Here is a 26749-nt window from a genome sequence, read left to right as displayed (position 1 = left end):
TAGTTCTATTTTTAGGTTTTTTTGTTTGTTAGTTTTTGCGGTACGTGGGGCTCTCACTGCTGTGGCCTCTCCCCTTGCAGAGCACAGGCTCCGGACGCACAGGCCCAGCGGCCATGGCTCACGGGCCCAGCCGCTCCACGGCATGTGGGATCCTCCCGGACTGGGGCATGAACCCATGTCCCCTGCATCGGCAGGTGTACTCTCAACCACTGCGCCACCAGGGAAGCCCCTACTTTTAGTTTTTTAAGGAACCTCCATACTGTTCTCCATCATGTTTGTACCAATTTACATTCCCACCAACAGCGTAGGAGGGTTCCCTTTTCTCCACACCCTCTCCAGCACTGTTTGTAGACTTTCTGATGATGGCCATTCTGAATGGTGTGAGATGGTACTTGTGGTTTTGATTTGCATTTCTCTAATAATTAGTGATGTTGGGCATTTTTTAATGTGCTTTTTCTATGTAATCATTTAAAGCTAACTAGTTACATCTGTAGGTTTTGATTGGAAGGAAGTCCACTGGTATGTTATCAAGTGAGAAAAGGAGGCTATATTTCAATGTGTCAGCACAATCCCATTCAAACTACACTACTCCCAGCCATAACTCCCATTACGAAAATAAAGCTCCAATGTGGGTATGAGAGGGTATGGAGAAAAGGATGAAAAGCTTTTGATGTTGGCACTTCAGAAAATAGGTACAGATAGTTCTTTTTTCTGTTTTGTTTAAACCTTTGCAGTATATCTCATTTTTGGCAAAACATGTTACATAAATTTGGAATAGAACTCTCAAATCTTGAAAATAGAAATATGTATACATGGGCAAAAAATCAGAATCATTTCTTTTTAAAATTTATTGAAGTATAGTTCAATTACAATGTTGTGTTAATTAATGCTGTAAAGTGACTCAGTTATACATATATTTTTTCATATTCTTTTCCATTATGGTTTATCACAGGATATTGAATATAGTTCCCTGTGCTATACGGTAGGACCTTGTTGTTATCCATTCTATATATACCAGTTTGCATCTGCTAATCCCAAACGTCCAATCCACCCCTCTCCCATCCCCCTCCCCCTTGGCAACCTCCAGTCTACAGAGAATCATTTCTTGACATTCATTATAACTATAACATTTATTATAACTCAAAAAATGTTAGAAATTGTAGAGAAAGTATAGATAAAATTTAGTAATCATTTCCCTCTTTAAAAAAAATGCTCAAATTTTTGTTATAAATTGTCCTCCAATGGGTTGATTGATATTTAGCTATGACCGAGTTAATCTGTCACATAATACATGTTTACATTAAACTTAGTACGTAATATTTTTCTGAAGTGTGGGTCAAAGGTGGAATACACCGGATGGTGATTGTTCCAAACGCTGTGACTGACTACACCCCATGAGGTGGGATTAAGAGGGCAATGCAGTGACCTCACAGCAGTTGAATATGCATATGCTGCTAACAGTTTACTACTTTCAGTGGATAAGTTGTTTTAGCGTCTAGTTTTCAACGTGCAAACACTACATTTATACATCACATTTTTTACAGTCTGACAGATCAGGTCATGAACCATTTTATTCTAGACAAAACCACCCCTCTGTTTTCTTTTAATAGGCTGCTAGATTTGACTTGCTATTTTAATTGGAATACTCATATTCCATTGAGTACAATGGATTGTTTTTATAGCTGATTTGAGCTGGATGCTGTCCTTTTCCAAATCTGGTATAGGGGTTGTGTTAGCCTCATAGCTGATACTCTTTATATCTTAAAGACTTAGATTTTATCTACTCTAGTACTAGAGGAATTATATGGTGTAGCTCTTTAATTAGTTTTTTCTTGGTTCTTACTATATTCAGGAAACTACTACTTTTCCTGGATTTCAGACATACTAAAAAAAACTGCATATAAACATATACTGTGAGACACTAAATGCAAACAGACATTTCCTACATCTTAACAAATCAAAGTTGTATATATATACACACACATATACGTTTAAGAAAATAATGCTTTTTCTATAATTTCACATACACTATAAAAAGCTGAATATAAACATTTTCTCATCTTACTAAAGTGGAATAAACGTGTATGTATAGGAAAATATTTTTTTCCAGGACTCGGATATATAAAGTTGAATATAAACTTATAACAGATAGGCACAGAATTTCTTAGTTCACACCCGTTCAGGCACAGGGCAGTTCTGAATTGTTTCATCATCTCAATAATGTCAAAGACACAAGTTATTCCTGTGCCAATCTCAGTTTCTCGCCTCCCATGGTTGTAAAATGGCCATAATTCCAGGTATCACACAGACACAGAGACATGCATCCTGTTTATAGGAAGACCATTTCCTCCTATTTTGTTAGTAAACAATATTTAACTGAAGCTCACCTGCAGACTTTTTGCTTAGATCTTCTATGGCCGGGACTGTTACACACATGCCCAGCTGCAAAGCAATTAGGAGGGCAAGCATCTGGTGTTTAGACTTAGGTGGGCATCAGGCAATCCTGGCAAAGGGAGAATGGTTAATACCAATGGACAGGCAACCAACAGTGTTAGCCAAACAATATTGGCTTATTTCTTCATCATCTCCTTCATTTCTGTAGTTACATATCCTTTCTCACTTATGATGCTTGAGTTTTTTCTTTCTAGGGTGCAATCTTTTTCACTTCAAAAAGTTTAAGGTGTTTTTTTGGGCTTTGCACTTATTTTGTTAGAGCACCTCAACATACTAGAGTTGGATACTTATTCATTCACTCTCTCATTCCTCTGATCAACAGATGTTTACTGGGAACCTACCAGGAATAGGCAGTGCACTAAGTATAAGGAAGTGAGAATGAATCCTCGCTTTGAATTTTCCCTGTTTTCTACATATACTGAAAGAAGTTAAATTCCCTCAGTAAAGCTTTGGTTGCATCCTACAAATTTTAACATGAAGTTGTCTTTGTCATTCATTTGAATGACAATCTGCCTAGTGATAATTTGCCTTGATTTCCTTTTCTAATAAAAAAAATTTATTTATTTTTATTTTTGGCTGCGTTGGGTCTTTGTTGCTGTGTGCAGGCTAAGCGCTGAGTGGGGGCTACTCTTCGTTGCAGTGCCCAGGCTTCTCATTGGGTGGCTTCTCTTGTTGCAGAGCACGGGTTCTAGGCGCACTCGGGCTCAGTAGTTGTGGCTCGCGGGCTCTAGAGCGCAGGCTCAGTAGTTGTGGCTTAGTTGCTCAGTGGTTTGTGGGATCTTCCCAGAGCAGGGCACAAACCCGTGTCCCCTGCATTGGCAGACGGATTCTTAACCACTGAGCCATGAGGGAAGCCCTGCCTTGATTTCCTTTTTAATGTAAAAATTATTTATACAAGTATCTTAAATTTCCTCGTGGAGAAATGGATTTTGGCTGAGGCTTTATTTTCTAATTCACTAAGAGAGAGTCCAGAGATCGTGACATATATCTCTTGTTTTTTGGAAGGTCTTAAAAAAAATTATTTAAGTCTTCCCTCTGACCTCACAGCACCCCACTTTTATTCTACTGGGGTTCTTTACATTATGAACCCCCTAATGGGGAAAAGGGCAACCTATGAAAAGCTTCAGTTTTAAAATTTTTCTCCAGAAGGAAATATCTAACATTCCATGAAGAAAGATGATGTAAGATCTTCATATAGTCACTGCACACAAAAGGCCTTCCTCTCATATGATCTCTAATACACAATTAGGAAAACAAAATTAAGAATAAAGCCCCTCTAGGGCTTCCCTGGTGGCGCAGTGGTTGAGAGTCCACCTGCCGATGCAGGGGACACGGGTTCGTGCCCCGGTCCGGGAATATCCCACATGCCGCGGAGCGGCTACGCCCGTGAGCCATGGCCACTAAGCCTGCGTGTCCGGAGCCTGTTGCTCCGCAACGGGAGAGGCCACAACAGTGAGAGGCCCACGTACCGCAAAAAAAAAAAAAGAATAAAGCCCCTCTTATTTAACACACTTTCAATATGAACCAGACACTATTCTAAGGGATACAATGTACACAATGCTACTAAGAAATATGGTTCTAATATTACTAATTGATAAATGAGAGAATTTGGTTAAGTCATTAGCCCTATAAGAAATGAGTAATAATGGTGAAGCCAAGTAAACACTAAATATTGGTTAAATCCTTTCCCACTCTGATTCGGTTCAGAGCTTGCAAACATTTAACAAGAGTTGAACGGAATGGAAGAATCTGCTGCATTTTTAACAATGTAGCCTTCCTCTAGTATGAATTATCAGATGAAAATTAGTTAGCTAAAGCAAATTGGTGCTCCATATAAATATTTATATTATGACTTCTGATTTCCCATAAGGGCTAATTGACCCTTGATGTTGAGAAAAGTTAGAATGATTAATGTCTAACACTGCTTTCCTAATAAGCCTTTCCACTTTCTTTATATTCATGGAGTTTTTCACTTTTTCACCAATTGATTGATGTCTAATAAATTCTGAAACACAAATACACCCCTCTCAATTCATAACATTTATAAGGTTTTTTATCAGTAACAAATATCAAATTCTGGACTCCCTCACATCCACAGTATGAACTCTGATATTAAGTTGTTATCCTTAAATGCTTTCCCATATTCCTTACAATTACAGGGGGTTTTATGTTTTACTAGTATGAATTTCCACGTGTCAATTAAATTCCAAGCTTCCCACATGTCTTCATTCACTCCTCTGTCCTGTATGAATTCTTTGATGTTGACTAAGGTGTGAGCCACGAATAAAGGCTTTCCCACATTCCTTACATTCATAGGGCTTCTCACCAGTATGAATCTTCTGGTGTCGACTAAGTTCTGAGCCACGACCAAAGGCCTTCCCACATTCCTTACACTCATAGGGTTTTTCACCACTATGACTCCTCTTGTGATGAGTAAGTTCTGACCTTCGAATAAAAGCCTTCCCACATTCCTTACATTTATGGGGTCTCTCACCAGTGTGAACTTTTTGATGTCGGATAAGTTCTGTGCTACAAGTAAAGGCCATTTCACATTCCCGACATTTATAAGGTTTCTCACCCGTGTGAGCTCTCTGATGTCTGGTAAGTTCTGAGCCACGACGAAAAGACTTCCCACATTGCTTACATTTATATGGTTTCTCACCAGTATGAACACTCTGATGTCGGACAAGATGTGAATCAGAGATAAAAGCTTTCCCACATTCCTTACATTTATGAGGTTTCTCACCTGTATGAATTCTTTGATGTAGATTCAGTTGTGAGGCACAACTATAGACCTTCCCACATTCCTTACATTCATAGCGTCTTTCACCAGTATGAATTATCTGATGAAGACTAAGTTGTGTGTCATAACGAAAAGCTTTCCCACATTCCTTACACTTATAGGGTTTCTCACCAGTATGGATTCTCTGATGTCGAATAAGGTGTGAGGGACGGGTAAAGGCTTTCCCACACTCCTTACATTCATAGTATTTCTCATCAGTATGAATTCTCTGATGTAAATTAAGTTGTGAGGTAGATGGAAATGGCTTTCCACACTCTGTGCACTTATAGGGTTTCTCATCTATATGAATCCTTTGATGTTTACTAAGTTGCGAGTTAGAATGAAAGGCTTTCCCACATTCCTTACATTTATGAGGTTTCTCGGCAGTATTAATGCTCTGGGATTTAGTAATCTGAGCATCACGAATAAAGGCACATTTCTTATTTTCATCACTTTTTTTGCTTTCATGAATTCTCTGATGCTTAATCAAGTCTGACCTACTATTAAAGGCTTTCCCACATTCTCCACATTTAGAGTCTTTTTCCTTATTATGACTTCTTTCATGTTGATTATGGTGTGATTGGTACCTGAAAGTCTTACATTCCTTGGATTCACAGGATTTTGCCCCAGTATGAGTTGTCTGAGGTGTTCTACGATCTGTGCGCTGAATGGAAGTGGATCTTTCTTCAGAGGTTATTGTGGCTTGTCTGAAACGTCCTTCCTGTAGCCTCTCCAAGTGGCATCTGATTTCTCTGTTACTTCTGACCCTAGTGTACTCAAGGGTAGAGTTTGTAAGTCTTTTTGTTATCTCTGGTTGCAATGATTGAACTTCATAACTGTCCTCCTTTAGCATCTTGTTTTCTCTTCTAGACTCCCAATCTGTAAGATAACAAAGAAAATAGTGGGTATTTTCATGTTGCAGGAGAAAGGAAAGTTCTAAGGTAGAAATGACAAACTAAAAATAGTGAATAATGTAAACTCTTAACACTGCATTGCAACTTGAAAAAAGGGTTGGGGGGAATAAGAACAGAGAAAATGAGGGGAGCTTGTGAAGGAGGTGATTCTTTGCCTCTGGTAAGAATCAGAATCAACTGGGGAACTGTTAAAAATATAATGTCCAGGACCCAACCAACTAAATGAGAATCTAAAGGAGTAGGACATTATCTAACAGCAAATCCTCTCATCTCTAGCCTCAAATATATCCAGGTTTTGACTACTTCTACTAGTATCTCTAGTGGCGATCACGTTGTCCAAAGCCATCCCTCATCAAGATTAACAAAACACTATCCTGGAGTATCTCCCTACTTCCTCCTTATATTCCACACCCAACACAGTGGCTGTACTGTTCTTCTTAAAATAAGCTAGATCATGTCATTCTTCTGCTCAAAATTCTCCACTGTATTTCCCTCTCATGCAGAGTAAAAGTCAAAATCCTCCTGTGATCTACAGGGCCTCTGAACTTGTCCTGCACTACCTCATTCTAACCTCACTGGCTATCTCCTCCCCTCAGCTGACTCTGTTCCAGCTCCCTGACCAACTGGATGTTCAAACTTGCCAAGCACACCTCTCCTTCAGAACCTCTGCCTGCAAATATCTTCCCTTAGATATCAATATGGCTCATTCAATTACTTCATTCTGACCTCTATGCAAACGCCGACTTAAGAGACCACTATTTGTTTTGGCCATGCCCCACGGCATCTCAGTTCCCCAACCAGGGATTGAACCCGGGCCATGGCAATGAAAGCACCGAGTCCTAACCACTGGGCCACCTGGGGATTCCCCAAGAGACCACACTTTACAAAACAGGACGCTCATCCCTCTACTTACTGCATTTTTCTGCAGTACACATGTCATTTAATCTATTTCTCCAACATTATTATGAAAACTTTCAAACATAAAGAAAAATGAAAAGAATCAGACAGGGAACCCCCATATTCCCAATAGCTAGATTCTACAATAAACATTTGGCTCTACTTGCGTTTTCACACATCTATCTGCCCCTCCATCCATCAATCCATCTTGCAGACATTAGTATACTTCACCTCTAAATTCAACAGATTATATTTTAACTTGTTTATTTCTGTATTGTCTGCTCACCCTTCACTGTACCTATATAGAGTAAATACTCAATGACTGGTGAATGAATGGCCATTCGTATTTTTTTTTTAATCTCCCTCACTGATTGAGGCAACTCAAAGTGTGGCACTCAATGTTTAAATACAGTGCCTTTCCCACTGCACTTCAAAAAAAATACAAAATTCCCTACCAGACCTGCAAAATTCTGTAGTATCTGGTCCCTGCTTCCCTATTCACCTTCATTTTGAGGTGCTCTCACCTTGACTCACCATGAGCTCACTATACTGGCATCCATTTGACTCCCATATCATGCCAATTACTTTCTCATCTTAGACCCTTTCAGGAAATGTTTCATCTTCCATGAATGTTTTGTGTTCCAGGATCTCTCCATGGCCAGTTTCTCTCATTCTAAATATCTTAATTTTCTGTCATGTATCCTGTTCTTTGCCCTCGATCTTTTTCTCAGTTCTGGAATTACATATTTGTTCATCAGTTTATCTACTGGTATAATTTCTCCCTAAGTGGCCTAGAACTGACATAATACTTATTGTATGCTCCATGATATAACCAACCCCAGCATACAGTTCAGTTAATGTTAAATAAACTAATCAGTAGATTAAGCGTATTCAAATGGAAATAAAGAGAAATAAGCTAAAGATAATGAGATTAGGAGAGTGACTTGAGATTCACTTATCACTCCATGCTTCTAATTATTTAACAGGTGATAGAGGTGTCTTCCTGCCTCTGATTCCTGCCCAGCTTCAAAATGCTCTCCCTACATCACTTCTGATGCATATGGCAGTTAACACAGAAGCAAGCCTGTGCCATTAGAGCAAATCTGTTCATGTGCCTACACCAGTGTCCTAGAATATTGACAGTTTTACACAACAATAAAAATCTATGTAATCCTACTCAATAACAGCCTAATCAAAAAATAGGCAGAAGACCTAAATAGATCATACAGATGGCCAACAAGTACATGAAAAGATGTTCAACACTGTTAATTATTAGAGAAATGCAAATCAAAACTACAATGAGGTACCATCCCATCCTGGTCAGAATGGCCATCATCAAAAAGACCATCATCTCCTGGGCATATATCTGGAGAAAACAATACTTTGAAAAGATACATGCACCGCAATGTTCACTGCAGCACTATTTACAATAGCCAAGACATGGAAGCAACCTAAATGTCCATTGACAGAAGAATGGGTAAAGAAGATGTGGTACATATACAATGGACTACTACTCAGCCATAAAAAAAGAATGAAATAATGTCCATCCATGTTGTTGCAGCAACATGGATGGGCCTAGACATTATCATACTCAATGAAGTAAGTCAGAAAGAGAAAGACATGTATCATATGTATCACTTATATGTGGAATCTAAAATATGACACAAATGAACTTATATATGAAAAAGACTCACAGACATAGAGAACAGACTTGTGGCTGCCAAAGTGGGTGGGTGTGGGGAGGGATGGATTGGGAGTTTGGGGTTAGCAGATGCAAACTTATACAGAGAATGGATAAACAACAAGGCCCTGTTGTACAGCACAGGGAACTATATTCAATATCCTGTGATAAACCATAATGGAAAGAATATGAAAAAGAATATGTATATATATGTATAACTGAATCACTTTGCTGTACAGTAGAAATTAACACAACATTGTAAATCAACTATACTTCAATTAAAAAAGTGAGCTTCAATAACTATTATCAGACAAAACAGACTTTAAGACAAAAATTATAACTAGAGACAAAGGAAATTTTATAACTGACCATTTTATAATGACAATTTTATAATTTTATAATTACTATATAATGATAAGAAGGTCAATCCATCAGGAAATTATGTAACAGTTATAAGTATATATGCACCTAATAATAGAGCCCGAAAATAAATGGAAGCAAAAACCTACAGAATTAAAGGGAAAAAGTGGCAATTCAACAAATTGAAGATTTTAATGCTCTATTTTCAATAATAGATAGGTCGACCTGCCAGATCAACAAGGAAACAGAAAACAACATACTCTTAAAAAACCAATGAAACAAGAAATTACAAAAGAAATTAGAAAATACTTTCCAGTATGAATGAAATGAAAACTCAACATACCAAAACTCATGGGATATGGTTAAAACAGGTCTTAAAGGGAAATGTACAGCTTAAATTGCCTATATTAAAACCACAAAAGATCTCAAATCCATAATCTAACTTATACACCTATGGAACTAGAAAAAGAAGACCAAACTAAACCCAAAGATACCAGAAGGAAGAAAATAAAGAGAGAAGATAAATAAAATAGAAAAAAAATAGAGAAAATCAACATAACTATAAGTTGGTTCTTTGAAAACAACAAACTGACAAACTTCAGCTAGAATGACCAAGGAAAAAAGAAGATTCATAATAATACCAGGAATGAAAGTGAGGATATTACTACCAACATTACAGAAATTAAAAGAATTTCTAGGGAATACTATGAACAACTATATGCAACAAATTAGATCACTTAGATGAAATGGACAAATTCCTAGAAAGACAACTACCAAAACTAACTCAAGAGGAAAGAGAACATGTGAATAGGCCTACAAAGAGATTGAACAGTAATTTAAAAATCTTCCCAGCCCATGTGCCTAGAGCCCATGCTCCGCAACGGGAGAGGCCACTGCAGGGAGAAGCCAGCACACCCCAGAGAGGGGTGGCCCCTGCTGGCCACAACTAGAGGGGGCCTGTGCACAGCAACGAAGACCCAACACAGCCAAAAAAATAAATAAATAAAATAAATAATAATAATAAAAAACCTTCCCACAAAGAAAAACCCAGGACCAGATGGCTTCACTGCTGAATTCTACTAAACACTTAAAGAAAACTTAATACAAATCATTCACAAACACTTCAAATACAAATTCCTCACAAACACTTCAAAAAAACAGAAGAGGAGGGAATACTTTCCAATGAATTCTCAGGCCACTACTACCCTGATATCAAAACCAGAAAAAGGCACCACAAGAAAACTATAGATCAATATCCCTTACTTAATATAGACACAAAAATCCTCAACAAATAAAACCAAACTAAATCCATCAACAAATAAAAAGGTAATACATCATGACCAAGTGTGATTTACCTGGGCAATGCAAAGTTGGTTTAATACCCAAAAATGTATCAATGCAATATACCATATTAATAGAACAAAGGATACAGACCACATATCTCAATATATGTAGAAAAAGCAGTTAACAAAAGTATTCTAAAACCCTTTCATGATAAACACATTTGACAAACTAGGAAAAGTGAAGCATTATTCATAGTAGCCTAAAAGTGGAAAACCATCCAAATGCCCATCATTTGATGAATGGATAAACAAAATGTGCTATAGTCACAACATGGAATGCTATTTGGCAATATAAAGAAATGAAGTAGTAGTATATGCTACAGCATGTATGAACCTTGAAAACAAATGTTCTGCTAATTGTAAGAAGCCAGTCACAAAGACTATGTACTGTGCGATTTCATTAATATGAAATGTCTAGAATGGCCAGCTCTATAGCAGAAAGCAGATTAGTCGTTGCATAGGGCTGGGTGTGGGGAGTGACCACTAATGGGTATGGGATTTCATTTTGGGGTAAAGGAAAATGTTTTAAAATTAGATTGTTGTCATGGTTGCAAAACTCTGAATATACTAAAAGCCACTGAACTGTATCTTTAAATGAATGAATTTTATGATATGCCAATTATATCTCAACAGAGCTATTTTTAAGTCAGGACAAAACTGGAACCAAAGTGCAGGGTAAATTGTTGTCTCATGGGAAAGAGGAGGCACTTCCTTCTTGAAATCAGAAGGAATAAGAGCAAGGGTAGCATGAAAGTGGTAAGTGGAATGAAAATTTGGGGGCTCATGCTGAAACATTCTTACTTCAGATCTCAGGCTTTTCAGGGAGCTTTCCTACCAACATCTCATAAGTGCTGCCTGCCTTCTCACAGGCCAGGTGGGTGACCACCTGCCATGGCCTTTCCCATATGAGTAACCATTACTCACCTGGGCACCATTCTTTTGTCTCCTTGCTGTTAACCATCCAAGGTTCCTTCCCCTGCTCCAATAAGGAGATCACATCTGGCTTAGAATCAGAAAATCCTGTTCAAGAAAGAAAAAAAGGACCAAGTTATGTTGTGAGTGTCTCAGAATTAAAATCAGTCCATTATTGTCAGGAAAGAGGAGTAAGTAAATTAAGGGTCAGAGGAAAGGATGAAGAAGATAAAGTCTGATGGAGCAGCCAATTTCTAACTTCACAAGGCACAAAAAGCGTTCTTTGGTAAGCAAGAATCATTAATTCAGTCAAGCACTTGGGAGGCACTCACAAGAAATTTATAACAATAAACATAAAAATTCCAGAAGACCAATTCTGAATTCTGGAGGGCAGGTAAACTTACCCAGTGAGATCAGGGTATTATAATTCTCCAACATCACATCTCGGTACAAATCTTTTTGAGCAGAGTGCAAGCACTCCCACTCCTTTTGAGTGAAGTAAATGGCCACATCTTTGAACTTCAAGTCCTGAAACCACAGATAAAAATACACAGAAATTAACGTGCAAAATCTTTACAATAAAATAAAAGAAATCTTGAAAAAGCAATTCAATAGGGGAACACTGTTGGGAAAACAGAATGTGCTGGACCTTTCAACATGAGTAAGTCAACAGCTCAATATCAAAAACAAACAACCCAATCCAAAAATGGGCAGAAGACCTAAACAGACATTTCTCCAAAGAAGACATACAGCTGGCCAAAAGCTACATGAAAAGATGCTCAACATCGCTAATTATTAGAAAAATGCAAATCAAAACTACAATGAGGGATCACCACACACCGGTCACAATGGCCATCATCAAAAAGTCTACAAAGAGAGCTTCCCTGGTAGAGCAGTGGTTGAGAGTCTGCCTGCCGATGCAGGGGACACAGGTTCGTGGCCCGGTCTGGGAAGATCCCACATGCCATGGAGCGGCTAGGCCCGTGAGCCATGGCCGCTGAGCCTGCATGTCCAGAGCCTGTGTTCCGCAATGGGAGAGGCCACAACAGTGAGAGGCCCACGTACAGGAAAAAAAAAAAAAAAAAAGTCTACAAAGAATAAATCCTGGATAGGGTGTGGAGAAAAGGGAACCCTCCTACACTGTTGGTGGGAATGTAAATTGATACAGCCACTATGGAAAACAGCATGGCGGTTCCTTAAAAAACTAAAAACAGAGCTACCATATGATCCTGCAAGCCCCTCCTGGGCATATATCCAGAGACAACCATAATTCGAAAAGATACATGCACCCCAGTGTTCACTGCAGCACTACTGACAATAGCCAAGACATGGAAGCAACCTAAACGTCCATCTACAGATAAATGGATAAAAATGATGTGGTACATTTATACAATGGAATATTACTCAGCCATAAAAAAGGAATGAAATAATGCCATTTGTAGCAACATGGATGGACCTAGAGATTATCATACTAAGTGAAGTAAGCCAGACAGAGAAAGACAAATATCATATGATACTGCTTATATGTGGAATCTAAAAAATAAGGATACAGGCTTCCCTGGTGGCGCAGTGGTTAAGAATCCACCTGCCAATGCAGGGGACATGGGTTCGAACCCTGGGCTGGGAAGATCCCACATGCCGTGGAGCAACTAAGCCCGTGCACTACAACTACTGAGCCTGCACTCTAGAGCCAGCGAGCCACAACTACTGAGCCCACATGCTGCAACTACTGAAGCCTGCACGCCTAGAACCCATGCTCTGCAACAAGAGAAGCCACCACAATGAGAAGCCCACACACTGCAACAAAGAGTAGCCCCCACTCGCCGCAAGTAGAAAAAGCCCACAAGCAGCAAGAAAGACCCAACACAGCCAAAAATAAAATAAATAAATAGATTTTTAAAAAGCTACAAATGAACTTATATACAAAACAGAAATAGACCCACAGATATAGAATACAAACTTATGGTTACCAAAGGGGAAATGTGGGTGGGGGAGAGATAAATTAGGAGTTTGGGATTAACATATATACACTACGCTTTATAAAATAGATAATCAATAAGTACCTACTGTATAGAACAGAGAACTACACTCAATATTTTATAATAACCTATAAGGGAAAAGAATCTGAAAAAAATATATGTATAATTGAATCACTTTGCTGTACACCTGAAACTAACATAACATTGTATCAATAAACTGATTATACTTCTATTAGGGAAAAAAAAGAAAGAAAACATGGATAGGTCAGTGTGGAAACAAGGATGATCACAGCACACGTTCTTGGTGCACACATCATTCTTTTTTTTTTTTTTTTAATTGAAATACAGTTGATGTACATATTATATGTTTCACGTATATAACAGTGATTCACAATTTTTAAAAGTTATATTCCATTTATAGTTATTATAAAATATTAGTTACATTCCTTGTGTTGTACAAATCATTCTTAAACATGCTTGCTACTACAGATATAACCTCTCGGCATTATCCTCTTCCATTGTTTATTCCCAGGCCTGGGTGGATAGAGTCCAGATAATTGGTGTCTTCCAATTAAATGAAGCTGTACGTACATGTACATAGCACATGCTATGTTCAGCACATAACACTGTGACCATCTCCTTCCATTCTCTCATTTTAAAAATTTGTTTAGAAGTCTGAAGAATTCAGGAATTCCCTGGCGGTCCAGTGGTTAGGACTCAGCACTCTCACTGCCAAGGGCCTGGGTTCAATCTCTAATAGGGGAACTAAGATCCCACAAGCCACGCAAACAGCAAAAAAAAAAAAAAAGTCTGAAGAATTCACAGATATCTTTAAAAATCTCTCTGAACATAGGATTTGGATATAACTTATGTGATTTAATTTCTTAAAAACTCAGGCTCATATGCAATTCTAGCTGTTTTCCATGTCACTATAAATAGACATAATTTTCATTGGCTGTACGATGCCCCATCTTATGTATTCAATGTTCTTATTTTGCAGCACTAGCTTAAACAAGCTCCCTTGCAGTTACAAGAGTCGTTACTTCTCAATAATTTATGCATCTGGTTAAACTGTTCCTGTTACAATAAGTTGTCCCTAACTATACTCTCCTTGGTCCAGAACTACCAGGACTGATGAAGTAAGATCCAGACTCACACTGATGTGACCCAAGATGAGTATACACCACACAAGTTCAAAATGGACCCACGGACTCCTTGGAATATCACATAACTTCATATACTGAATCTATCATATTCCCAGTCAAAAAAAATCTCAAAGCTAAAGACACGGGCAAATACTGAGAATGCAACAAATCAGTGTCAATTACCTTCTTGTTTACCTGGAAAACCCAAGTTTGCAACATGGAATCTCACTTAATGACTCACCTCCACTTCATCAAAGCACAGCTCGAACAAGGGAGGTACAAAATTTTCAGCAAGGGTTGATTTTCCCATTCCATCAGTACTCCTGGTGGAAGGATAAGCACTTATCGAATGCTAAGGGGTTTTCTGAATAAATAAACATTTGTTGGAGAACAGAGAGACACTTATGGGACAGCAGCTTTTGGTAGCATCACTCATTGGAATAGGAAGAAGTGGGGAACAAGTCCCTTGGAAAGGCTCAGGGAGGCAGGCAGTTTCAGGAAAAAGAAATCCACTGTTGAAATCTTCCAGAATAAAAAATGCTTTCAATGAAGGAGAGAAGAAACATCAGTTCATATAAACAATGGCTTTTAGGATTGCAAAACCAGATCATTTATATCCTGGGCTCATCTAAGAGAAAAGCAAGCTTAAAAAGGCAAAGGAAGAAGAAGCTAGAGCAGCCCTGAGTCACCAGACTGACCTCAGAGTTCCCAAAGGACTGAAAATGAATTTTCCTCTCTCCTCCTCTGTTCCTATCTTCCTGCTTTTGGCAACCCAGTGCGTACACACACACGCACAGAGTCTCTTTCTCTTTCTTGACTTGAAGGAGAATAACAAACCTTTGCTTTCCCTGAATCCCAGGGAATCCAACTGTCCATAATGTATTGGTTCTGCACTGCAAAGACCTGGGACCTCTAGGACCAGGCCCTCAGAGTAAGGAAAAAGTAGAAGCAGCACTCCCATTCTCAGGGGCTACAAGGAAAACTGCCTGACTTGAACTCTGGCTGCTGGTGGAAGGAAAATATTCTCCCCTGAGGAACTGTAACCACAAATTAGCCCTCACACAGGTCTCAGCTCACATTCTTATTACTAAAGTGAATCTAAAAACCCTACCATCTATGAATCTACTTTAATGGGGTTCTGGTTTGGCGGTGCTCCTGGAAGAAGCAAGCCCAGATGTGTCCTAGAGGAACAACCTTCATCCAGACCTCAAGAATCCATGCGTAGAATTCCAAGGAAAATGACCAAAGAGTCAAAAATAATAAAACAACACAACACTGTGAATGAACTAAATGCCACTGAACTGTACACTTTAAAATGATTAATTGTATGTTATGTGAATTTCACCTAAATAAAAAATTAAATGAAACATGCAAAGAGGCATAATTCCATGATCCAAGAGGCAGGAAAATCAACTGTTTCAACTTTCATTATATTTGAAAATTTCCATAATAAAATGTTGGAGGGAAAATATCACACCTGCAAAAATTTACATATTATGCAGATAACGCAGGTATATGATTTTAAAAAAGGGGGTAAGGTATTAAGAAACAAAACTCCACGAAAATAACAGGTAGATTTAAAAGAAAAAAATTTAAAACTTCTAGAATAAAAAACACAATACCTAAAATTAAATCATACAATGGCTGGAATAAATATCTCTGAAGAGAAAAATTACTGGGCTGAAATATTTAAAAAGAAATTACGCAGAATGCTATCAAAGACAATGGGGGAAAGTATACGAGGTTAAGAAGATAAAGTAAGAAGGTTTAACAGATATCTAACTAGAGTTCTAGAAGAAAAAAGGAGAAAGGACTGAAAAAGGTAGTAATTGAAGACATAATGGCTAAGAAATTTTCACAACTGGCAAAAGAAAGCATTATTCAGAAGCCAAATGAGTCTCAAACAATAAATAAAAAGAAATCCAGGGCAATTATATCAAAACTGCAGAGCATTAAACAGAGACTATGTTAAAAGTAATTTGATATTAAAGACAGATTGTCTACAAAAGAATAACAGTCTGATTGACAGATGTCTATTCAACAGCAACAATGTAAATCAGAGATGACAGAATAAAAATTCTCTCTCACAAGGGAGGACAAATAAAAACATTTTCAAAAAGCCAAAAGAACAGAAATTCATTAATGTATGTACTTCCAACTAAAGGAAAGTGTTCCCAGATAGAGGGTTTGAGATGTAAGAATGGTGAATGGTGCCGTTCTTTAAAATGGCAAAAATGTGGATAAACTAAGCTAACATTCAATATATAAAATAATAAAAATGTTTTATGGACTAAAAAAAAAACAATGAAAGAAAAATACCTGACTACAATATAAGTTGCTTGATCAGCTGGAATATCTAGTTCCTTATGCTATTCAGCAAGAGCATAAAGATGTTCTTTAGTTTCAGACACTGGTAAGAAAAGTATGTTAAAATGTCTAAGGTAACCAATAAATAAACAAACATAGTTTATAACTTTCAAACTCACAGAAGGGAAAAGGGAACGAGATAATAAAATACAGAAAGCGTAGAATAAAAAGCACAAACTAAGTCAACAAAGATATTTTCAATTATGTCAGTAGTTACAACCACTGTATAGACTAAATGCTCTCATTAAAAGATACAGTTGGTCAAAAACCAAAGCCCAGTTATATGCTGTTTATAAGAGACACATCCAAAACATAAACATCCAGAAAGACTGGAAGTAAAAGGCTAGTAGATAACGTGTACACACCTAACAAATAATAAATATATATAGTACATACACACAAAACAAAAAGGAACAGAATTATGACAGATAAACCCTCATCATTATGGGAGATTTAACATACCTCTCAAAATAACTGATAACACAGATAAAAAGTCAGTAAAAATAGAGAACATTTAAATAATAAAACTAGTGAGCTTGATTTATTGGCCACATACAGAAAAATGCACCCAACTCAAATAATAATCATCTCAATCATATCTGGAAGATTCAGAAAAACTGACCACACTGGACTTTAAGACAAGACAGAAACATTTTTCATGAATACATACTAATAAAAAGACGCACCTTAATAGGATTGCCTATGGGGGTGGTGGTGGGAAATGGAATGGAAGAGAAGTAAATAAATAATCAGAACAAGTGAACAACCTTGCCCAGACCAATAACAATGTGCCATGAAGTGAAGATTATGATTAACACTGCACTCAAATCCTCCCCCCATCCTACCAAGGGAAAAAGAAAAAAGAAGAGAAGGGAACACTATGACATATTTTATGAGGCTAGACCAGAAGTCAGCAAACTTTTTCTATAAATGGACAGAAAGTAAATATTTTATGTTTAAAATTTTACTTATTTATTTATTTATTTTTGCTGCATTGGGTCTTTGTTGCTGCGCGCAGGCTTCTCATTGCGGTGGCTTCTCTTGTTGCGGAGCACGGGCTCTAGGCGTGCGGGCTTCAGTAGTTGTGGCTCGCGGGCTCTAGAGCACAGGATTGTGGTGCACGGGCTTAGTTGCTCCGCAGCGTGTGGGATCTTCCCGGACCAGGGCTCAAACCCATGTCCCCTGCATTGGCAGGCAGATTCTTAACCAGTGCGCCACCAGGGAAGCCCAAGTAAATATTTTAAAGTCTGTGGGCCATTACTGTCTCTTGTAACTACTCTACTCTCACAGGGGCATGGAAGTAGCCGTAGACATTACATGAATGAATGAGTGCGGCTATGTTCCAATAAAGCCTTATTTATGGACACTGAAATCTAAATTATACCATTTTCATATGTCATAAAATATTATTCTTCTTTTAATTTTTTTTCTAACCATTTAAAAATGTAGAAAACATTCTTGGCTTACAGGCCAGGGCCACAGTTTGCTGACTCTTGGACTAGAGTAACCTTGACAACATAACTTGCATAAAGATTTTATGAAAAATGGAAATTATAGGCCAAGCTTACACATGCTACAGATGTAAAAATTCTTTTTTTTTTTTTTTTTTTTTTGTGGTACGCGGGCCTCTCACTGTTGCGGCCTCTCCCGTTGTGGAGCACAGGCTCAGTGGCCATGGCTCACGGGCACAGCTGCTCCACGGCATGTGGGATCGTCCCGGACCAGGGCACGAACCCGTGTCCCCTGCATCGGCAGGCAGACTCTCAACCACTGCACCACCAGGGAAGCCCAGATGTAAAAATTCTAAATAAATTATTAGCAAACTGAATTCAGCGATATGAAAAAGAATCATAATATATCATGGCCAAGTTAGGTTTCTCCTGGTATAACATAGTATAAATGATTTTAGAAATCAATTAAAGTTACTAAGCACATTAGCAAATTAAAAGAGAAAATCCATAAGATCACCTCAAGAGATGTAGAAAGGTGTTTCAAAGAATTCAATATTCATTCGTGATTAAAAATTCAGAGCAAATTAGGAATAAAAAGTAATGTCTCTAACCTGATAAAGGACATCTTGAAAAAAACCAAAAATCCATCATATTTAGAAGTGAAACATCAAAGGAATCCTCTCTAAAACTGGGACTAAGAAAATGTGCCCACATTCTCACCAGTCAATACTGTCCTGGGAGATGGAGCCAGTGTGATAAGACAAGAATTAGCACCAAATAAAGACTGAAAAAAGGAAAACATCAATATTTACAGATAACACAATTATTTACACACAAAAAGTGTCCTTATTCATCAATGATATGATTATCTAAGTTAGATGACCCCAAATCCAAAAGAACCTACAAGATATTACAATAAATGAGAGTTCAGCAAGTTGGATGGATATAAAATCATTATCTAAAAATCAATTTCATGTCTGTATACAAGAAACAATGAGAAAATTAGTCTAAAAATTAATACCATTCACAAAAAACACAAAATATTAAAATACCTAGGAATAAAATTAACAAAAGACGTGTAAGACTCCAATTAAAAAACTTTATTGGAAACCATTATACAAGACTGAAATCAGCAGAGTTATACCACATAGAGAGGAAAACTCAATACTGTAAAAATGTCAACATTCCACAAAACAATCAAAGATTCAATGTTGTATGAATTGATATCCCAACTGGATCTCTACGTAACTTGATCAGCCAACTCGAAAATTTATATGGAGAATCCAAAGGCCAGGAACAGCTAAGTCACTCTTCGAGGACAAGACTATGATGGTAGAGGAACATGACTTACAAAATATCAAATATTATTACCAAGCTGTCTTAATTAAGACAATGTGGTTTTGGTGGAGGGATAGACAAATAGGCCAGCTGGGAAAAACAAACAGACCAGTGGATTAGAAAGGACAGAATAGACCAAAGAGCATATGTTGAGATATATATATATATATATATATATATATATATATATATATATGAACTTAATTTATGACAGAGTTGCCACTGAAGTACAGAGAGGAAAGGATGATTGTGGAGTAAAAAATTTGGCCTCCAAAGAGACATTCTTGCCTTTGTCTAGCTAATAGGACAACCTCTAAACACTTGGAATTCCCCAAGTGACAGGAGTGTCTTTATTATTTATGGTGGGCCCCCAAGACCACATATGTTTATGCTAACGAAACAATGCAGGGTAGGGGCTGGCCATGCCAGAAAGACCAACCATGTAATCAGAACCTTGGGGCTTTGGGTTATGTGATAGCAGCTTGACTTCCAGGCAAGTAGGGAAGGGAGATGCTGGAGATTGCATTTGACCACGTGAAAATGATTCAATCTTGCCTATGCAATGAAGCCTCAATAAAAACTCTAGGCACTGAGCTCAGGTGAGCTTCCCTGCATGTTGTCACATATCAATATTGGGAAGGTAAACTTCAAGTTTGGAACCCTCCCAGAGTCTATCCTACGCATCTTTTCCCTTGGCTAATTTTGTTGCTGTTGTTGTTCTATCTGTCCAGTAAGACTGCAAGTTTTTTTTTAATCGAAGTATAGTTGATGTACAATATTATATGTTACAGGTGTACAATATAGTGATCCCTTGGCTAATTTTAATGTATCCTTTCCCTGTAATAAATGTGACCATGAATTAATAGATTTCAGTGAGTTCTGTGGGTCTTTCTAATAAACTGTTGAACCTGAGGGTGGTTGTGAGAATTTCTAAATTTATAGCCAGCTGGTCTGAAGTGAGGGTGGCCCTGGGGCCTTCAAACTTGCAGCTGGTGTCTGAAGTGAGAGCAGGCAGTCTTACAGGGTTTATTCCCTTAGGCTGTGCAGTTTGCCTAAACCTTTGCAATGGCCTTTTCCATAAATGATGCTGGGATGTTAGTTATCCAAATGGAAGAAGTAAAATTGGACCCTTGCCATACACCATGGTAAAAATCAACCCCAAGTGAATTAAAAGCTTAAACACAAAAGGCAAAACAAAACCATTTATAGAAAACATTATGGGAAAATATCTTTACTCTTAGGAGAAAAGAGATTTCTTAAACAAGACATACATAAATTAGTAAAGGAAAACAGTGTTAAATTTGATGGCATTAAAATTGAGAATTTCTACTATCTAAAGGTTAGAAGTCAAGACAAAAAATGAGAGAAAGCATGTACAGCACATATGACTGACAATCCACAGTATTTAAGGAATGCTTACAAAGTATTAAATGGAACGAAAAACTGGAAATATAAAACTCAATAGAAAAATTAGAAAATGAGATGAAATGGTACTTCAGAGAAGAGAAAGCATGAAAGGGGGCTCAACCTCATTTTAAACCAAGATACGCACATTTAAATTCAGAATAACATAGCAATTCACGCCTACCAAATGGGTAAAAATTGAAGTCTGACAGTACCAAGTATTTGGTGAGGATATGAAGTAACAGGACTTATTACTGGGTATAAACACTAGAACAACTGGGTAATGTCTAGTGAGATTAAAGATGCACATACCCTATGACCCAACAATTCCATTTCCAGTTATATAACTAGAGAAATTCTTGTGCATGATACCAAGAGACAAATTCAAGGATGTTCACAGGAATAATGACTGTAATATGAAAGAAAATAATATATATTTATACAGTGGATGGCTATACAGTAGGATAAATTCACAATGTGAATGAATCTCATGAATATACGTTGAGAGACAAGTAATGAAGTTGCAGAAGATTCCAAACTGTTTGATTTTATTTATATCAAATTTTAAAATGACAATAAACATATATGATTAAAACTGTAAAGAAAAGCAAGGGAAAGAAAAACATAAAATTAAGAATAAGAGTTACCTCTGAAGGGCAGAAAAGGGAACTGGATTGGGATGATTCACAGTTCACATGGGGTTTTTAACAATGCTTAATGCTTTACTTCTTAAATATGGGTGTTCACTCATTCACCACACCATAAACATTTTTTACTATTCAATATTTAATAAAAGCAGTTTTTAAACGAGAGTTGCAATACAGTGTGTTAAGAACAGATGCAACACAGGGGAATGCAGTCACTCAGAGGCAGCAAGCATAATCAGGTAAGTGAAGTAGGCTTCACAGAACCCTGAGAAAGTGGTGGTGAGGGATAAGCGCCCCTCTTGTTCTTCTTGTGCCATGGAGGCCAGAGATAGCACTGGGCATTCTGACAAAGGCTAAAGTCAAGTCAGAGAGGGAGCAGAGCAATGAGACTGAAAACAAGTATCAGCTCACGAGACCTTTAGAGGTTCTCACAGGCCAGAGATTTTTTTTTTTTTTGCCGTGCCACGTGGCTTGCGGGATCTTAGTTCCCCGAGCTGGGATTGAACCCGCGCCCTGGGCAGTGAAAGTGTGGAGTCCTAACCACTGGACCACCAGGGAATTCCCTCACAGGTCAGGGATTTTAAGCAGGATACATGAGCTCCAATTACAAGTAGAAGAAACTTCCTATGGGAAACGAGGTACAGTGACTTACTTAGATTGAGGGGTATGTGGAGAATTTCCTGTAACATGTAGAAGATTAACTGGGGCCCTGAAAAGGAACAGAACTCCAGCAAACAAAAACAGACCAAGCAGCATTCCAAGCAGAGTGAACGTGGTAAGTTGGAGGTAGAGAGGGAGACTAATTGAATCCTGTGTGTCTGAGGAGCAGACAGTTCACTGGGGTAACTGGTGAGGGATTCTGGGCAAGGAGTAGATAGAAGCGGTGCTGAAGAAGTCCAAAGGGATCAGAACAAAAAGGTCTTGGGTGACGGTCACCTCTGCCAGGACTCAACATACCATCTTTACTCACCACTTTACTCCAATACTAGGATTGGTGCTCTAGTAAATATAGAATGTGCTTTTTAGTAAATAAACAATGAATGTGAAAGAGCTAGAGCTTTATCCTGAAAGTAACAGGGATTCACTGAATAAAGGAAGTGACATAACTGGACTATTTTATTTTGGAGGAATAACCTAGAGCCAGGGAGTACGATTAAATCAACGTATCACCCACTCCCACAAAAGTCTCATCTGGCACACAGACAGTGGAGTGAGGTCACAGGGCACGAGACCAAAAAGGAGCAGGAAAGGGACAGATGCAAAGGGATCTGCCGCCACACTGAATGTTGGGGAGATCAGGAAGTAGGAGCTGGGGACCTCCCTGTTGCTGGTGTAAGTGCACATTCAGGTAAATTTCCATTACCACCATATTCCCCAAACCCTGTAGACTACATTATACAGAAGAAGTTATGAGGAAGCCATGGTCTGAGAGCTAATAAATGGTGGATATTGGGTAAGACTCTACGCTTTTATGCAGTGCAGAGCCTCTTATTAATACAGTGAAAGGACAATGATCACTCTGAGGAGAGGAGGAAACAGAGGGAGAAATGGACAGTCGAAGGTTGAAGGGCAAAGGGGAGCTAGACTTTCTTCCTCACCCAAATATGCTGAGAATTGATGGGGAGAATGTGGTCCTCTTCTGAGAATCTTAGGAAGGGTTCGGCCAGAATGGAAATTGGAAGACAAACTCAGTAAGTTCTCACAGGATTCAGAAAAGTCAAAGAGAAAGGAAGAAACAGATTCATCCAGAAAAGAAAGAATATTTCTTTAGTCTTTAGGGTGAAAAGAATCCTTGAAAAGCAAGTGGACAGAATTAATAAAGGAAGACCTACACTCAGACACATCCAGGAAAAAAAACTCCAAATCTCACATACTACAATTACCATGCCATTCTTTAAAATCAACTAGGAATTTTACAGCCAACATTCTCTAGTTATATCTCAAACCAGATACCTTAAGGATTAAATTGTTTAGACAAAAGTACTTTAGAAAAATGAGTGACTTTCTATTTTTGCAGAGAAGACCTTCTGGCATGACATAAAGAGAACATTTTTTGAAAACTCTGAATCTTAAAAACACACAAAAGATACATTAACCATGAAAAAATATTTCTAAAACCACCTGTAAATGACAAAGAGAAAATATGCTTAACGTATAAACTGACAAATGGGCAAAAGAAATCAGTAGGCAATTTAGAAATCCCAACTGTACCATTTATTAACTGTAATTTTGGACCAAGTGACTTAACAGAATCTATTTTCTCATCTGTCAACTTAGAATAATAATATATTTCATAAAATCTGAGATGCCACTGACTGTAAAGCCACCAATACTTTATATACCACGAAAGAAAAAAAATGCAATCAATGAAACTATAACTTAAAGGGAATTGAAAAACCCATCCTGATTTCAGAGAAGTTAAAATGTGGGGGAAAAATGCATCACTGAATTAATGAAAAACAGTCATAACTGATTCATTGGGTTGTTATGTGGATTCAACAAGATAACACATATCAAGAACTTCAAACTAAAAGTGGCTCAAAGTAAACACCCAATAAGTTAGTTGCTTCTATTAGTAATATGATCCCATTCTGTAAACAAAATTACATACCCACACATACGTGCAAACAAAATAATTTAAAAACATTAATAGTGATTAGCCTCTAGGTGGTGGGACCATGGGCCATAAACTTTAATAACTTACTCAAATTTTGAAATTTTTGCAAAAATCCTATATAACTTTAATCGTTAGAAAGAGAGCAATTAGGTTATTTCTATTTGGAGGGGGGGGATATCTAAATCTGAAGGGGGCAGGCAGGCATTCCAGGCTGTTAGAAATCTGGAAGAAAATAGGCTACTGCATGTGACTCTGGAGGGGACAACAAAGAAATTAGTGAGACTTAACTAAACTTATTCTGTTCTTCAACTTCCCTGCCAAATCACGGAGGCACATCCTGTCAAGACTGTTATAGCACTGAACAAAATCCAGGGAAATGGAAAATCCAGATCAGATAAGACAATGTATGCAAGGCAGACAGCCCAGGTTTAGGTTCCTGGCTAGTTTAGGAGGAAACCATCTCTTCCCCTTTCTCCAAATCACTACTGTAAATCTCTTGGCTAGAATCCTGAAATAGAATAGTGTCCTGAAAACAGAGAAGCCCTTCCAAGAAGAAAATTGCAAATACAACTTACCTCCGCCATGACTTTTGATGCCCAGCAGCTCTTTTCTCCTCCTCTTCTGGATTCTTAGAGAAGGAAAAAGGTAGAAAATGGTTAAGAAACTAAGAGACAGCAGTTCCTTCCTGGAGCCCAGAGGAGGCCGAGTCAGAACAAATCCCTACCCCACCCCAGGCACTGAAAGGGAGCCCAAAACCAAAGAAGCCTGCAACCCCACCACCCTCTCTCATCTTCAAAAAGAAGAGCAGGTGACCTTAGGGGCCCAGATGGGAGTCTTGGGAAAGACTCCCGGACTGTGGCCTCTTTCCTCCATAAGAACCTGACTTTGGGTATTTTCAGACTCCAGTATCTTACACTGAGCCCAGATCTGTGGCTCCAAGAAACATCCTAATTGGATTCACCTGTTAAAGAATCCCACATTCCTGTCCTTTAGGCTGGGGGCACCTGCCTGGGCCTTGGTGGCCACACGGTGAAAGAACAGAGAAGTGGAAGTAGAAGGGCGTCCCAGTCCAAAGCTCTAGAAACCCCCCGACACCACCATAAACAGCCCCGGAAGCGCCATTCACTGCGCTGGAGAGCGAGCGGCTGCAGCTGTGCCGGTTCTTGGGCTGGAGAGTGCAATGGGAGCGCAGTCCCGGCCTGAGGTAGACGCCCGGAACACACCCACCCGCGCAACCCACTCAGCGCCCACCAAAAATGCACAAAGAAGGCGCCATTCCCAGCTCCAAAGGGCAGAGTCTGCGACGTGGCCACATTGGGCGCGCGCACACCGAGCCACAGGGAGTCCCGCTTTGGTAGAGTACCCACCACAGCACCGCGAGGCACTGGTTGCCGAGCACCGGACGTCTGGCGCACAAATCAACACCAGGGAGTATCTCACGGACTTTCCCCAGGCAGGAGGCCACACAACTACGGCACCCCTAACCTCCAGACATCCCCAGCCCGCCCCCGCGCCAGCCTTAAGCCACACCCTCCCGTGATGGCGCGCGGCCCATACCTCCCACCCCCGAGTGTGGACAAGCGGCCTGGAGAGCACCACCCTCCCCGTCGTCCTTTATTTTTCAAGCGCGTGCACGCATCTTGGACATGCCCGACAGCCACCCATATTTTAAACTCCCAAAGGACCCCAGCCCTGCCCCGAGCCTCCTCACCGTCCACTTCTCCGAGGTCCTCTCACTCCAGTCTGATTGAATCCGCCCCAAACCAGTGAGCGAGGCAACCTGGAATGCCCCGATCCTTTGCGTCCGAACTCCCGGCAACTCACACCGGCCAGCGAACTTCGGCCGGAATCCGCATACACCGCGGAGCCCTCGGGGAAATGTAGTCCAGAGAGGGAAAAAATCCAAATAGAGCCTGAACCGGCACAACAGTCTTCTCCGCCCCAAGTCGCGTCGTGTTCCAAGCTTCAATGAAGCCCAGTCCTGACCGCCCAGCCGCATGCGAACATCCTCCAAGAACCTGGGCGAATTCACAGGTCGAGGTAGCAATAGGTGGCTGCGGACGGGTAAGAAAGGGCTGTGGCCCGTGGAGGCTTCTGGGAAATGTAGCCCACAGGCGGGGAAAGGGGGTGCTCAAGTTTCCGCTGAGAATTCATTCCCAGGTCCCGGGCGCCGCCGGGAAGTGCAGTCCTCACTCTGGAACGCTGGAACGCTGCAGCCTGCAATCCCGGCTTTTCAGCACGATTTGGGCGGGGCCCCAGGGACGCCCGGTAGGGGCTGGGCCCACCCTGAAGGCGTCTGGGAAATGTAGTACCAGCCTAGCGTGTTGGGGACGTGGCGGGGAGAGTCTGAAGGGGAGCAGTAGAGTTCAGGGTGGGGGAGTCTGAGAAGGGCCCGGGGAGGTTCAGGAAGGACAACCCTGAGTCCGGAATGGAATACCAATACTAAACTCTGTATACT

At 39.3% G+C, this 26749-nt stretch overlaps 1 protein-coding gene across 2 annotated transcripts; it reads right to left on the bottom strand.

The window, feature by feature from the left end:
- Positions 1-2713: 2713 nt before the first annotated feature.
- Positions 2714-26530, bottom strand: LOC111181164 (uncharacterized). Of its 2 annotated transcripts, none has more exons than XM_022586325.2 (5): positions 26003-26530; positions 24867-24919; positions 11748-11871; positions 11356-11451; positions 2714-6115 (listed from the first exon to the last, which is right to left on the bottom strand). In XM_022586325.2, the coding sequence occupies exons 2-5, from the start codon at positions 24873-24875 to the stop codon at positions 4680-4682; spliced, it is 1665 nt and encodes a 554-aa protein (XP_022442033.1). In that variant the 5' UTR covers positions 24876-24919; positions 26003-26530; the 3' UTR covers positions 2714-4679. The 2 variants fall into 2 exon arrangements, with proteins under 2 accessions (XP_022442033.1, XP_022442034.1); XM_022586326.3 differs by lacking the exon at positions 26003-26530 and adding an exon at positions 25659-25967.
- Between the last annotated feature and the right edge of the window lie 219 nt (positions 26531-26749).

This window comes from Delphinapterus leucas, chromosome 20 (assembly GCF_059928025.1).
Source record: "Delphinapterus leucas isolate spDelLeu-1000000601 "Yukka" chromosome 20, BTC_Dleu_Yukka2, whole genome shotgun sequence".
Lineage (NCBI taxonomy): Eukaryota > Metazoa > Chordata > Mammalia > Artiodactyla > Monodontidae > Delphinapterus > Delphinapterus leucas.
The sequence above is the reverse complement of the archived record's forward strand: the minus strand, read 5'-3'. Positions and strand labels throughout refer to the sequence as shown.